This window comes from Haliotis rufescens, unplaced genomic scaffold (genome assembly GCF_023055435.1).
Source record: "Haliotis rufescens isolate VD_foot unplaced genomic scaffold, xgHalRufe1.0.p SCAF_44, whole genome shotgun sequence".
NCBI lineage: Eukaryota > Metazoa > Mollusca > Gastropoda > Lepetellida > Haliotidae > Haliotis > Haliotis rufescens.
In genome coordinates, this window is record NW_025964157.1 from 2071711 (window position 1) to 2085000 (window position 13290).

At 39.3% G+C, this 13290-nt stretch overlaps 2 protein-coding genes across 4 annotated transcripts in view; one reads left to right on the forward strand and one right to left on the reverse strand.

Annotated features, from left to right (window-relative positions):
• Positions 1-2715, reverse strand: part of LOC124136058 — a 28161-nt gene extending 25446 nt beyond the window's left edge. Inside the window, exon 1 of the mRNA XM_046501829.2 lies at positions 2212-2715. Within this exon, the coding sequence (XP_046357785.1) occupies positions 2212-2251 (40 nt within the window). The 5' untranslated portion in view covers positions 2252-2715. The remainder of the gene's footprint in view (positions 1-2211) is intronic.
• The window catches only part of LOC124136057 (myogenesis-regulating glycosidase-like), a 126737-nt gene that overhangs the window by 30792 nt on the left and 82655 nt on the right, over positions 1-13290 (forward strand). The gene's annotated exons all lie outside the window — the stretch shown is intronic.

A 13290-nucleotide genomic window follows, 5' to 3' on the forward strand; every position in this document is an offset into this window, starting at 1 on the left:
CAGACACCTGGTACAACTGAACTACTTTTCAAAACCCAACTCACCGACTGTACCCTCAAATAGTTTAATAGCATTCAGAGCTCCAGATAAGCTTTTGGTGTTGTGGGTATTTTACCCATGCATTTTAAAATCATTGGGTATCAGTAATTCTGTCTGCGTATTCAAATATCTGTTACCCACTAGGTTTTACACATGTGGGTATTTAAGTTATATATTTAAAAACTATTCATCTAGTCCCTGCAAACTGGTGTCGTGTGGGTTCGAGAGCTTTATAGGACTCAAAAATACCACGATACTTCCACAAGAAAGTGTAATGGCAAATGATCATGATGTGACTGTCATCGTGGAGTTTGGCAAGGTTGACGGAATGCCCGTTTATAATTTCAAAATAAGTTGCTGATTTGCTAATCGAATACGCAGGTTTACTTCACAATATTTTGATGATACGCACAAGTTTTATTTTTGTAGCGTATCTGTAATGTACGTTGCGTATTTGATACGCTTGGATTATATTTTACTGCGTATTTCTGCATTTCTGATGCGTATTTCACGCAGATACGCAGCTTATCTGGAGCTCTGAGCATGCAGAACGTGGAAGCTATGTGTACTTATATAATAGGGTACTGACATACATGTACGAGACTAGTGTGTGGAAGGTATTACACGTCACGCGTGAAGGGAATGCGATACCTACACAAGTACCTGAGTCATGCAGGCCATGCGTCCCTGGGAGAAAACATGGTCAGACATTTGTCAAAGAAACCTGCAATAGGTGTGAGTCACATTAGCAAAGCCTATACAATCCTGCTTTCATGTCAGATTAATATCAACGGAGCTGTCACAATTCCAACTGATATAATAGGTTTCACACTATGAGTGAAATATACAAGTCTTTGTTGCAGCGTGTTTATGCAATCTGCCCTCCATGGCGTCAGAACAAGAACCTATACAAGAAACCAGACATAGTGTACGTTTTAATTCCACGACTCGTACAAGGCTGAGAAATGTCCGGGTAGCTTTTGTACGTTTGATAAGATAACATAAGATAAGATAATATTTTATTTGCGTGTCACGCAGTATAAAAAACATACATTAAAAGTACATAACTTTTTATAAAATATACCACCCGGCCAGTTGGCCTATGAGACACGAGAGATCAAAAATAACTCAGTTTTATGTAAAGAGATTATACTAGCATCGTTTAGTGAGATACAAATGCAAAATATATACGAACGTGTGGTAACAGAACTATTTTATAAGTACTTATTTGAAGATGTCCCATTGTTAATATCTTTTGTAACTGTTGGGGAATCCTTTAAGGAAGAATAGCATTAAAACTAAATATATTTAGATTTCTATAAACATGTGGTTAAATCCTATAAGGAAGAATAACAATTACTAATGGGTCAGAAGTGCACTATTTACAATGCAAGTTGAAATTTTCTTCTTTTACACATAGCAGTAGCAAGTATCACCTGTTACAATCACATATACGAATGCCAGACGATTCGACACCTTATGCGTTTCGACCCCAAATTACCATAAGGTCCACATACAAATGCCCTTGGGGCGACAATTGCGGCAGAACAAAAAGCTTCATGTTCAGAATTAATTATGCGTGACACCATCACGAGAGTGTGCGATACCACTGATTTATTATCGGTATGTCCGTTCATCCGTACCAGCTACTATGACATATAAATGTGGTTTATTAATGAATAACAGGATTTTGGTTTAAAAATTTAATTGATAAATCGTTTGCGTTTCAGGTATTAAGGCTGATCATCTGTTTTCATAATGGTTATACCATTTATCCAAAGCACTTTCTGACCCCGCTGAAAGTGCAAACTTCACGCTTCGGTGCTAATTTACAACGTCTCTTCATGTTTGTACACACATGAAAAAACGTCCATTTTGAACATAGCAGATCGATACATGTCCTCAGTGTAAACTTAAACTGTATTTAGTATCACACTCTTTGAAATAACTCTGTGTTTTTGTACTGAGCATTTGGATTAATAGGTTAATCATTATTAAAAATAGAGCTGCCGTTTTCGCCCGACACACAGTAGCCGTTTTCGCCAAATGCGGTGCCGTTTTGCTGAGGTGCCGTTTTAGCCTGCACCCAATAGTACAGTCATAGTATTTAGCATTGTTTAATTACAACGTACACATTCTAAATAATGAACAAGATATTAATTCAGTGCTCACCTTCTTGTAAATCTGATGTGCTCTCTGATCTTCGCTTCATCTCAATGTTCGGAGTGACCAGCTTGTTGTCCAGTGTCAAATCCTCATCACAGCATTCACCGGTGGTGTATATATCAACGGCACATGTATACAATCACAACCCCGATGATGGGATGTCACTAGCACACAACAGTTGTTAACACTTCTTGTATAAGCTCTCACTGTTAACAACAAATATGATGTTTGTTGCTAGTTCCGCACGACACCCTCGGTTGCAACCTCCAGGTAAGAATGCCGTCTGCTGCCGTCCAAAATCATGTCGTCTGCTTTGAAGTCGTTCGGCGCGTGCGCGGTCTGAAACATGGTCGTCTGCTACACTCACAGACCGTCGTGTGGATAATAAAATACGTTCATTATCTGATGTTGTGGCTCTCTGCAAGACCGTGTTGACCTGTGTGAAACTCCTGGTAACTGCTCGCTGACACATCGGCCGTCTTTGTTTGACGAAGCATGAGGCCCACTCAATGGGGGATTACGCATGAACGCCACCTCTCTATACAGTGGCCAATGAACTTTACGAAGGGGCTATAACGGGGACATGATTGTAATTGTGGGGATTACCACCAATAAACCAACAGCGGCGCGACGTTGTTGTGACGACATTCGCCCCTATTTTGACTGGAATGAAATGTTTTGTTGTGGTCGCCGTTGGATTTAAACATTAAATCTGCAAAAACTCAAATCTTATGAAAATATTACACGAGAACCGGTATTATCATTCAAACATGTTGATCAACCGTCTCTATATAAACACAGATAAATTGCCCTTATTTGTTATCTAAATAGGAATTTTGTTTGTTTTACCCTTAATCTGTAAAGCAAATAAACAAATACAAATTCATTTTCAAAGCGATTCCGTAACCAACGGCAACATGGGTAACATAGATACAATTACAGAATTTAATACGACATCTTAATCATTTATATGGACTGTGCGTAGCATCTTATTAATTTAGAATGTGTGATTTGTAAGAATACATTCTCAGAACGGGTGCAGCATGCATGCGAAGGTATAGATGAACAACGATTGCATAGCGCCCTTTGTGTGTTAATGAGGGGTCTGCATCCTGTGAAATACAATGTTGGCAATACAGTGAACGTCCGCTCTCAAGGTACCCGCTTCGATACTGTTTAGTGTGTGGACACACTATATTGATTTGCACTCCTGAAAAAATCAAGAAACCTCAATCTAGCACTTGATACTGTAATCCAATTGTTTGATATCTTAATACTACCTATAGCCTTGTATGGATGTGAAATATGGGGTTGTGAAAATGTTATAAACATTGAAAAATTTCACCTTAAATTTCTAAAGTTTGCTACTGGGTTGCGATCATCAACTCCTAACTTTATGGTTTACGGTGAACTTGGACGTTTTCCTGTAAACATTACAATTGCTAAAAGAATGATTTCATTTTGGTATAACTTAGAAACCATATCTTCTCCTTTAAAGTTGTCATCACGCATCATTAAACTGTTCAAATTAGATCACACCCTCAATATTAGTAATAGTAACGTATGGATATCTCACATAAAAAGTATTTTAAACAGTTGTGGCTTGACATATGTATTTGATAATCCTGGTTGCGTTTGTAAATAGTGGCTTGTCTCTATGGTAGAAACAGTACTTAAAGATAATTTTATACAACAATGGAGGGATGATATAGATAAAAGTTCAAAAGGTAATTACTATAAATTGTTCAAAGATTTACCGTCGTTTGAAAAATACCTCCTGTTACCTGATTATTTCTCTCGACCTATTATGTCATTTCGGACATCGAATCATTATTTACCTGTAGAGATAAATATACCCAGAACCAATAGAAATTGTAACCTATGTAGCTCACCGGCGATAGCCGACGAGTTTCATTATTTATTTAAATGCTCCTTTTTTGATACCATGTGATCACATTATATTCCAATTTATCTTTGTAAATGGCCGAATCTCGCAAAGCTCAAGGTTTTGTCTACCTCAAATAATTGCTTAATCGTGAAAAATATCTCCAGATTTATAAGAATTATTAATAATGCTGTCAGAAGATGAGTACAACACTATAATCTACAACTTACCAAGTGATCACTACAATTTATTGTTTATGTTATAACTTTATTTGTATTGTTCCTGTACCACCTATGGTGGTTTGTTGGAATAAAACATTGATTGATTGATTGATAGCATCGAGTGGTCTGTTAACGTTATCAGCCTGTCCAATGGTAACTTTCATGGGAAGCCACGAGGTGCCTCGTAAAGTCCAATGCTGTGATCATTATTAAACTACAAACGATGGAATTGGCTCGCGTGAGTCATTGTCTTTGGGAACATCAACCCGTGCACAATCCATCCTAGTTTCGTGTGTCCTGGATCCATACATCTCAAATTCAATGATAGATTAAAAAATTAAAATACTTGCTAGGGTTGCTTTGGGCTATGCTCCCATATTAACCAGAACGTCATATGTGATTGAATACTTTTCCAATAGCACAGGAACCCATACATCTATAGGTTGCGTACTACATGGCTTTAGAGACTGACACCCAACACGATCTCAAATACGCAAATGTATACACGACTTTGTGAAGAAGCCCTACTTGTCGGTGACCTTGCACTGACTCATCACTTGTGTACCGCGTTATGAAAGGGGGTCGATGCCCCCCCCCCCCCCCCCCCCGGTATACTCCCCCTGGGTGGCGACTGATCTACATTTACCTACGTAAGAACGTAGCTCTGGGAGGGTCTACCGGCCAAAAACCTGTCGGTGGCACTGTCAGATCGAATCGAGGAATTATTTAAGCTTATTATTGCGGGTGTTAGGACGACAGGGTGTGAACCGATGACTGTTGACAGTTGGTTGACATTTGATATTATATAAGTGGAATAATCCTTTTATCTATTAATTCGTTCTTTCTTTTCCTCTATGCCTTTCTATAATTATTTAATTCTCATTAATGCCTTCACATTGTTTCTTTCATTCAATCATTTATTCATTGTCATTTACTGAATCGTTCCCTCATTCAACCATTTCGTCATTCGTTCCCTCATTTAGTCATTCGTTCCCTCATTCAACAATTTAGTCATTCGTTCCCTCATTGAATCCTGTATTTGATTTCATTTACTCATTCGTTCCCCCATTCAACCATTTAGTCATTCGTTCCCTCATTGAATCCTTTATTCGCTTTCATTTACTCATTCGTTCCCCCATTCAACCATTTACTCATTCGTTCCCTCATTGAATCCTTTATTCGCTTTCATTTACTCATTCGTTCCCCCATTCAACCATTTACTCATTCGTTCCCTCATTGAATCCTTTATCCACTTTCATTTACTCATTCATTCCCTCATTCAACCATTTAGTCATTCGTTCCCTCATTCAACCATTTAGTCATTCGTTCCCTCATTCAACCATTTAGTCATTCGTTCCCTCATTCAACATTTCCTCATTCGTTCCCTCATTCAACCATTTACTCATTCGTTCCCTCATTCAACATTTCCTCATTCGTTCCCTCATTCAACCATTCACTCATTCGTTCCCTCGTTCAACATTTACTCATTCGTTCCCTCGTTCAACATTTCCTCATTCGTTCCCTCATTCAACATTTCCTCATTCGTTCCCTCATTCAACCATTCACTCATTCGTTCCCTCGTTCAACATTTACTCATTCGTTCCCTCATTCAACATTTACTCATTCGTTCCCTCGTTCAACATTTAGTCATTCGTTCCCTCGTTCAACATTTCCTCATTCGTTCCCTCGTTCAACATTTCCTCATTCGTTCCCTCGTTCAACATTTACTCATTCGTTCCCTCGTTCAACATTTACTCATTCGTTCCCTCGTTCAACATTTCCTCATTCGTTCCCTCATTCAACATTTCCTCATTCGTTCCCTCATTCAACATTTACTCATTCGTTCCCTCGTTCAACATTTACTCATTCGTTCCCTCGTTCAACATTTCCTCATTCGTTCCCTCATTCAACATTTCCTCATTCGTTCCCTCATTCAACATTTCCTCATTCGTTCCCTCATTCAACCATTCACTCATTCGTTCCCTCGTTCAACATTTACTCATTCGTTCCCTCGTTCAACATTTCCTCATTCGTTCCCTCATTCAACATTTCCTCATTCGTTCCCTCATTCAACCATTCACTCATTCGTTCCCTCGTTCAACATTTACTCATTCGTTCCCTCGTTCAACATTTCCTCATTCGTTCCCTCATTCAACATTTCCTCATTCGTTCCCTCGTTCAACATTTCCTCATTCGTTCCCTCGTTCAACATTTACTCATTCGTTCCCTCGTTCAACGATTTACTCATTCGTTCCCTCATTCAACATTTCCTCATTCGTTCCCTCGTTCAACATTTCCTCATTCGTTCCCTCGTTCAACATTTCCTCATTCGTTCCCTCGTTCAACATTTACTCATTCGTTCCCTCGTTCAACGATTTACTCATTCGTTCCCTCGTTCAACGATTTACTCATTCGTTCCCTCATTCAACATTTCCTCATTCGTTCCCTCGTTCAACATTTCCTCATTCGTTCCCTCGTTCAACATTTACTCATTCGTTCCCTCGTTCAACATTTACTCATTCGTTCCCTCGTTCAACGATTTACTCATTCGTTCCCTCATTCAACATTTCCTCATTCGTTCCCTCGTTCAACATTTCCTCATTCGTTCCCTCGTTCAACATTTCCTCATTCGTTCCCTCGTTCAACATTTACTCATTCGTTCCCTCGTTCAACGATTTACTCATTCGTTCCCTCGTTCAACGATTTACTCATTCGTTCCCTCATTCAACATTTACTCATTCGTTCCCTCGTTCAACGATTTACTCATTCGTTCCCTCATTCAACATTTACTCATTCGTTCCCTCGTTCAACATTTACTCATTCGTTCCCTCGTTCAACATTTCCTCATTCGTTCCCTCGTTCAACGATTTACTCATTCGTTCCCTCGTTCAACATTTACTCATTCGTTCCCTCGTTCAACGATTTACTCATTCGTTCCCTCGTTCAACATTTCCTCATTCGTTCCCTCGTTCAACATTTACTCATTCGTTCCCTCGTTCAACATTTACTCATTCGTTCCCTCGTTCAACATTTACTCATTCGTTCCACATTTAATCACCCTTTTACTCTTTTATTTATACATTCGTTCCCACATATACTAGTAATCATTTATTAATAAGTTAGTGCTGTTCCGTTTCAAATAACGCATCAACGGCATCAACGGCATCAACACCAAATAGTTTAGGAACATCCGAGTCGTTAAGATTTATATATCATACTGGCGACACATTGTTTACCTTCTGCCAAGGACAAATATTAATGCTAGTTGTGTGCCTCATCAGTCGCGCTGTGAACCTAATAATTTAATATAGCGAGACAGTGTGTGCAAACAGTAACAGAAGACAAGACATGGTTCTTGAATTAAATATCCACACGTCACACAGCTCAAAAAGCAGGGCATGTCGAGAACGAATCTGAAACATGATTTGAAAATGGAATCCAGTCATTTTAGGCGTGTTTTGTTATAGAATATAGAATTATCAATGTACACGCCAATTTGGCCAATTGATCAGCCCCAATTAATCCCAGTATTATGTTTACTGTTTAAAAGAATCGTGATTCTGAAAGCGGCGTAAAACCTTATTCACTCACATAATTCCGTATCGTGAACAAACGCTGTAGACGGGTTTATGCAAGTTTGAACAACCGTCGACATCGTTCTGCATAGTCGTTGTACGGATCATCGATTAACACAGCTCTCAATGAGAATAATATTTTCACCGACAGTAACAACCTCGACTACTCCGCACTGTTACAACGTATGGTCAAGATTGGAATACAGGAAGTCAATTTAGTGTGGCTGCCGTGTGGTACCTGTTGCCTAGGAACGCGACAACCATAATTGATATATATAGCGCTCGGCGAGTCAAAGGATTGAAGAATACAATGTACATGTACATTTGTCTTTGCTCTCTTTGCCGTTGTTCCTTAATAGCACAGTCGTTATATATGGTAGACGAGCATGTCCAACATAATATCTGATACAACAAACGGCGTCTGTGAACATGCGCCCAAATCAATGAGAAGATGCTCATTTAGAACGAGCTTTGAGCAGAGTATTTAAATCGAACCTCGTTTTCTTAGGCCCGTAAGAGATATGTATTTACAAACTGATGTGACGGAGTTACCGTTATACCGTGTCACCCTCGCCATAACGACCCCACGTGACAGATTGTTTCGATGATTCGGGTCTGAAAGGAAAATGTCTTTCATGCACGGAAAGGACTCAATATAAGTTCCAACCATGAATAAAAATACCACATTCAACTCAGTTCAACAATGTCAAATACTTATCAACCAAAATTGAGAGAGAGAGAGAGAGAGAGAGAGAGAGAGAGAGAGAGAGAGTCCAATACAAATCATACATTAAATAACGGATACCAATTAATATATTAATATACTGTAATCGAGCCATCGTTGGTTTACGAAACACTATATTCAGACAAATACTAGTACATAAACGTGCAAATGAATGAATGAATGAATACTCAAAGTTGAATGAGCAAGAAGTAGCTCTGAAACGTCGTAAAATAGTTTATTGGTCCCAGCAATATTAATTATATAAATGACATCATACACTCAAACATACATCATACACTCAAACATACATCGTACACTCAAACATACATCATACACCCAAACATACATCATACACTCAAACATACATCATACACTCAAACATACATCGTACACTCAAACATGCATGAAACACTCAAACATACATCATACACTCAAACATACATCATACACTCAAACATTAATCATACACTCAAACATACATCATACACTCAAACATTCATCATACACTCAAACATTCATCATACACTCAAACATTCATCATACACTCAAACATACATCATACACTCAAACATACATCATACACTCAAACATGCATGAAACACTCAAACATACATCATACACTCAAACATACATCCTACACTCAAACATACATCGTACTGATCAAAGCTGAATTCAATTCCAGAGGGAATAAAGTAATGCGATAAGAAAGACAATATTTCACAAATGCATAGAAGCGAACGAATCAATACCAAAATCACAATCCTGTTTCGTTATAAATCCAGCGTATCACTTTGAGGAATGCAAAATAGTTTTATTGGTATAAGTTTTAGGACCGATTTTTATCCAAGCAATATTACTTATATAAATGACTTTATAAATACATATTTAGGGCGTAACACGGATCCAGTGTCATTAAAGACTCTGTGTTACGCCCAAACTCGGTATTTATAAAGTCATTAATATTAATAATATTTCGGAGAATAAAATCGAATTCGTTATGATTAAATTGTGTGAAATACGATTTCGTTGGCTATTTAAATACAGTGGTACTTCGTCAACATATACATCTATATCGAATAATCAGTTGTTCGAGACAAGCTGATTGGCGTTAGGGTGTCATGAATTAATATTCATGTTTGGAAAATGTTTTTGTAACATTGATTTTCGCGCGGTAGCGGGATTGTCTAGTATTTCTCTTGTATTAATGGTCATTTTTGCCACCTCAATAATTGTACATATGTATTTGTAAATGTTTGGGTATTTGTAAACGTTTGGACCGTTGGATAGCTCATGTTCAGCGCTTTATTTTGGTATCAACATCTCCCATATTGGTTCAGTAGTTAGTCTGCCATTCGGGTTTTCCCTATGATTGAAAACACAATGTTGTGCTCGCCATTCCCTCTGCTGACCCAGAGAGGTTGCTTTCTCCGAGGTCCGTGCGTCTCGTATAAAACTTCAGCCCCAGCATTCGTCACCACTCGCCCCTTTCCGTAACCTGCAAGAAGACTCGTCCCCCTCTCGATGAATGTTATGTGCGAAAATACGACAAGCCAATCAGAATGCGCGTATGATTTCGAGTTCTTTGTCAAATAATCCCTCAGAAATAATGTTTGATTTTACATATGTCTTGCATCTAAAAATATACCCAAGACACAGTTAAATGTGTTCAATCATACTGTATAATTCCGCACGTCCCGATGTCCTTTAAATTGCATCAGCAAAATATATATTATATGGGGAAATATATGTGAACCATTACGCAACGAGTTGACAATTGTTTTAGGTATGCCCGTTTGCGCTAAGACGGAACCTAGTCGCAAAAATGGCCACGAGAGGGGCACGAGTCGCTATTCGGCTTGTCCCGGAATACCACGAGTTGGTAACGAATGCAGCCCCAGGTATCACTAGGCCGGGTCTTGCTACTGGTTTGGTCTGGTCGAAACTTAGGTTTCGTTAGTAAGTGGTAAAGGGACAGTTTTCTATGTGTTACTGACTTGCTCGTGTGGTATTGAGCGAAACCTTATTGGCTAGCCTTTTATAATTCGGACCCCGTTTTCTAGTAATCTTTGGACAACCAACTTTCCAGCGATTGTCTAGTTTAGGGCAAGTACCTTTTTACTATTTGGAGTTAAGTTACTCTTTTGGTCATGTACCCTTTTTAATGATAGTGAGTCTAGATACACCTCAGCTCAAGTACCTTATATTATTGCGAAGTTTAGGATTTCCTTGCCCAGTCAAAAGTGACCGAGTCTTTTATCTAAAAGACTAGTTTGCTGCTCAGGCTTTTTTCGTCTATTTTATTGTCAGAGACTTTTTTTTAGGTATAGTCCCTCTGTGTTTATTTTCCGCTATTTAACCCAGACGAGGTTATTCACCCATTTTGTATTTTCTGAAAAAAATATGATGTTTTTCATGTTGTGCGACCTGTAACTTGAAATCTACTTCATGGATTTCCATATTGTGGTTGCAGTTTCTATACCAATAGAAATTTGTTTTTAATATTTAGATTTTCTGAAAAGGTACAGCTATTTATCTTTTTTTTTTACTTTTCCAATTGGGGGTACAGTTTCTGTATCAGTTTCTATAGAAGTACAGTGCAATGCTTGATTTCGATAAGTGGATTTTCTTAGAAAATAGTGTTTCGTTTACTTAGAAATATGTTGCAGTCGAAGTCGGGGGCTATTGGTGAATCCTGCTTTTTTAAATGATTTTGTTTTGTCTTGTTTCATCACGCTAACACAGTGGCTTAACTGATCAGCTTTGTACATTTGCTCTGATTTAATTAATCAGTGATCATTTTCTGTGTAAATTGTTTTTTTTATCCTTTTTATTGTCGTCTATTGATACATTTAGCTGATAGTAACTGTGAGGTTTTACCACGTTTTCAATTGTTACTTTATTCTTGTTTAATGAAACCCTGGTCTCAGGGGCATAGCTCCGTGGCACACAGACGCCATGCACAATTACACACAACGGCCAAAGTAAACTTCCCAAATCTTACGCTTAAAACGTTAAAGTTAAACACATAAAACGTGTCACTTATAAAATATCCTGATATTAAAATACCGTGATGTTATATTACTTTCCTGAATATTTTGGAGCAAAATTCACGAAATGAACAGATTCTTATTACCGTTTAAAGGCAATAAGGAAATATCGCTGACGATAACCAGGCGAATAAATACACCTACAGTCCTGTCTACACGTACAATGCCAGGTCGTGATGATACACTTCCGCGACAGCCGAGGCTCACCGGTGAGATCAGTAACAGTACATGAGCGGATTAATAGAGATTAATATCAGAATATTATATATCATCATTATCACGGACACACGAAGTTTCACGCATGCTAGATATGAATGACTTCAAAATAGCTTGTAAAATATTTCTGGAACATGTTTTTTTATGAACATATGATTCATTTTTGCATTCCTATTTCAAATTCAATAACACTTTATGTGAACTATCATGGCTTTTGCTGAAGATGAAATAAGTGTTTTCATTTGAGAGGGTGTGTGAATGTTGTTGCTACACTGACAAGGTAAGGATGTCATCTGTGGGATGACACCACGCCCTGCTACACTGACAAGGTATTGATGTCATCTGTGGGATGACACCACGCCCTGCTACACTGACAAAGTAAGGATGCCATCTGTGGGATGACACCACGCCCTGCTACACTGACAAAGTAAGGATGTCATCTGTGGGATGACTCCACGCCCTGCTACACTGACAAAGTAAGGATGTCATCTGTTGGATGACTCCACGCCCTGCTACACTGACAAGGTAATGATGTCATTTGTGGGATGACTCCACGCCCTGCTACACTGACAAGGTAAGGATGTCATCTGTGGGATGACTCCACGCCCTGATACACTGACAAAGTAAGGATGTCATCTATGGGATGACTCCACGCCCTGCTACACTGACAAAGTTAGGATGTCATCTGTGGGATGACTCTACGCCCTGCTACACTGACAAAGTTAGGATGTCATCTGTGGGATGACACCACGCCCTGCTACACTGACAAAGTAAGGATGTCATCTGTGGGATGACACCACGCCCTGCTACACTGACAAAGTAAGGATGTCATCTGTGGGATGACTCCACGCCCTGCTACACTGACAAAGTAAGGATGTCATCTGTGGGATGACACCACGCCCTGCTACACTGACAAAGTAAGGATGTCATCTGTGGGATGACTCCACGCCCTGCTACACTGACAAGGTAAGGATGTCATCTGTGGGATGACACCACGCCCTGCTACACTGACAAAGTAAGGATGTCATCTGTGGGATGACTCCACGCCCTGCTACACTGACAAGCTAAGGCTGTCATCTGTGGGATGACACCACGCCCTGCTTCACTGACAAAGTAAGGATGTCATCTGTGGGATGACTCCACGCCCTGCTACACTGACAAGGTAAGGATGTCATCTGTGGGATGACACCACGCCCTGCTACACTGACAAAGTAAGGATGTCATCTGTTGGATGACTCTACGCCCTGCTACACTGACAAGCTAAGGCTGTCATCTGTGGGATGACTCCACGCCCTGCTACACTGACAAAGTAAGGATGTCATCTGTGGGATGACTCCACGCCCTGCTACACTGACAAGGTAAGGATGTCATCTGTGGGATGACACCACGCCCTGCTTCACTGACAAAGTAAGGATGT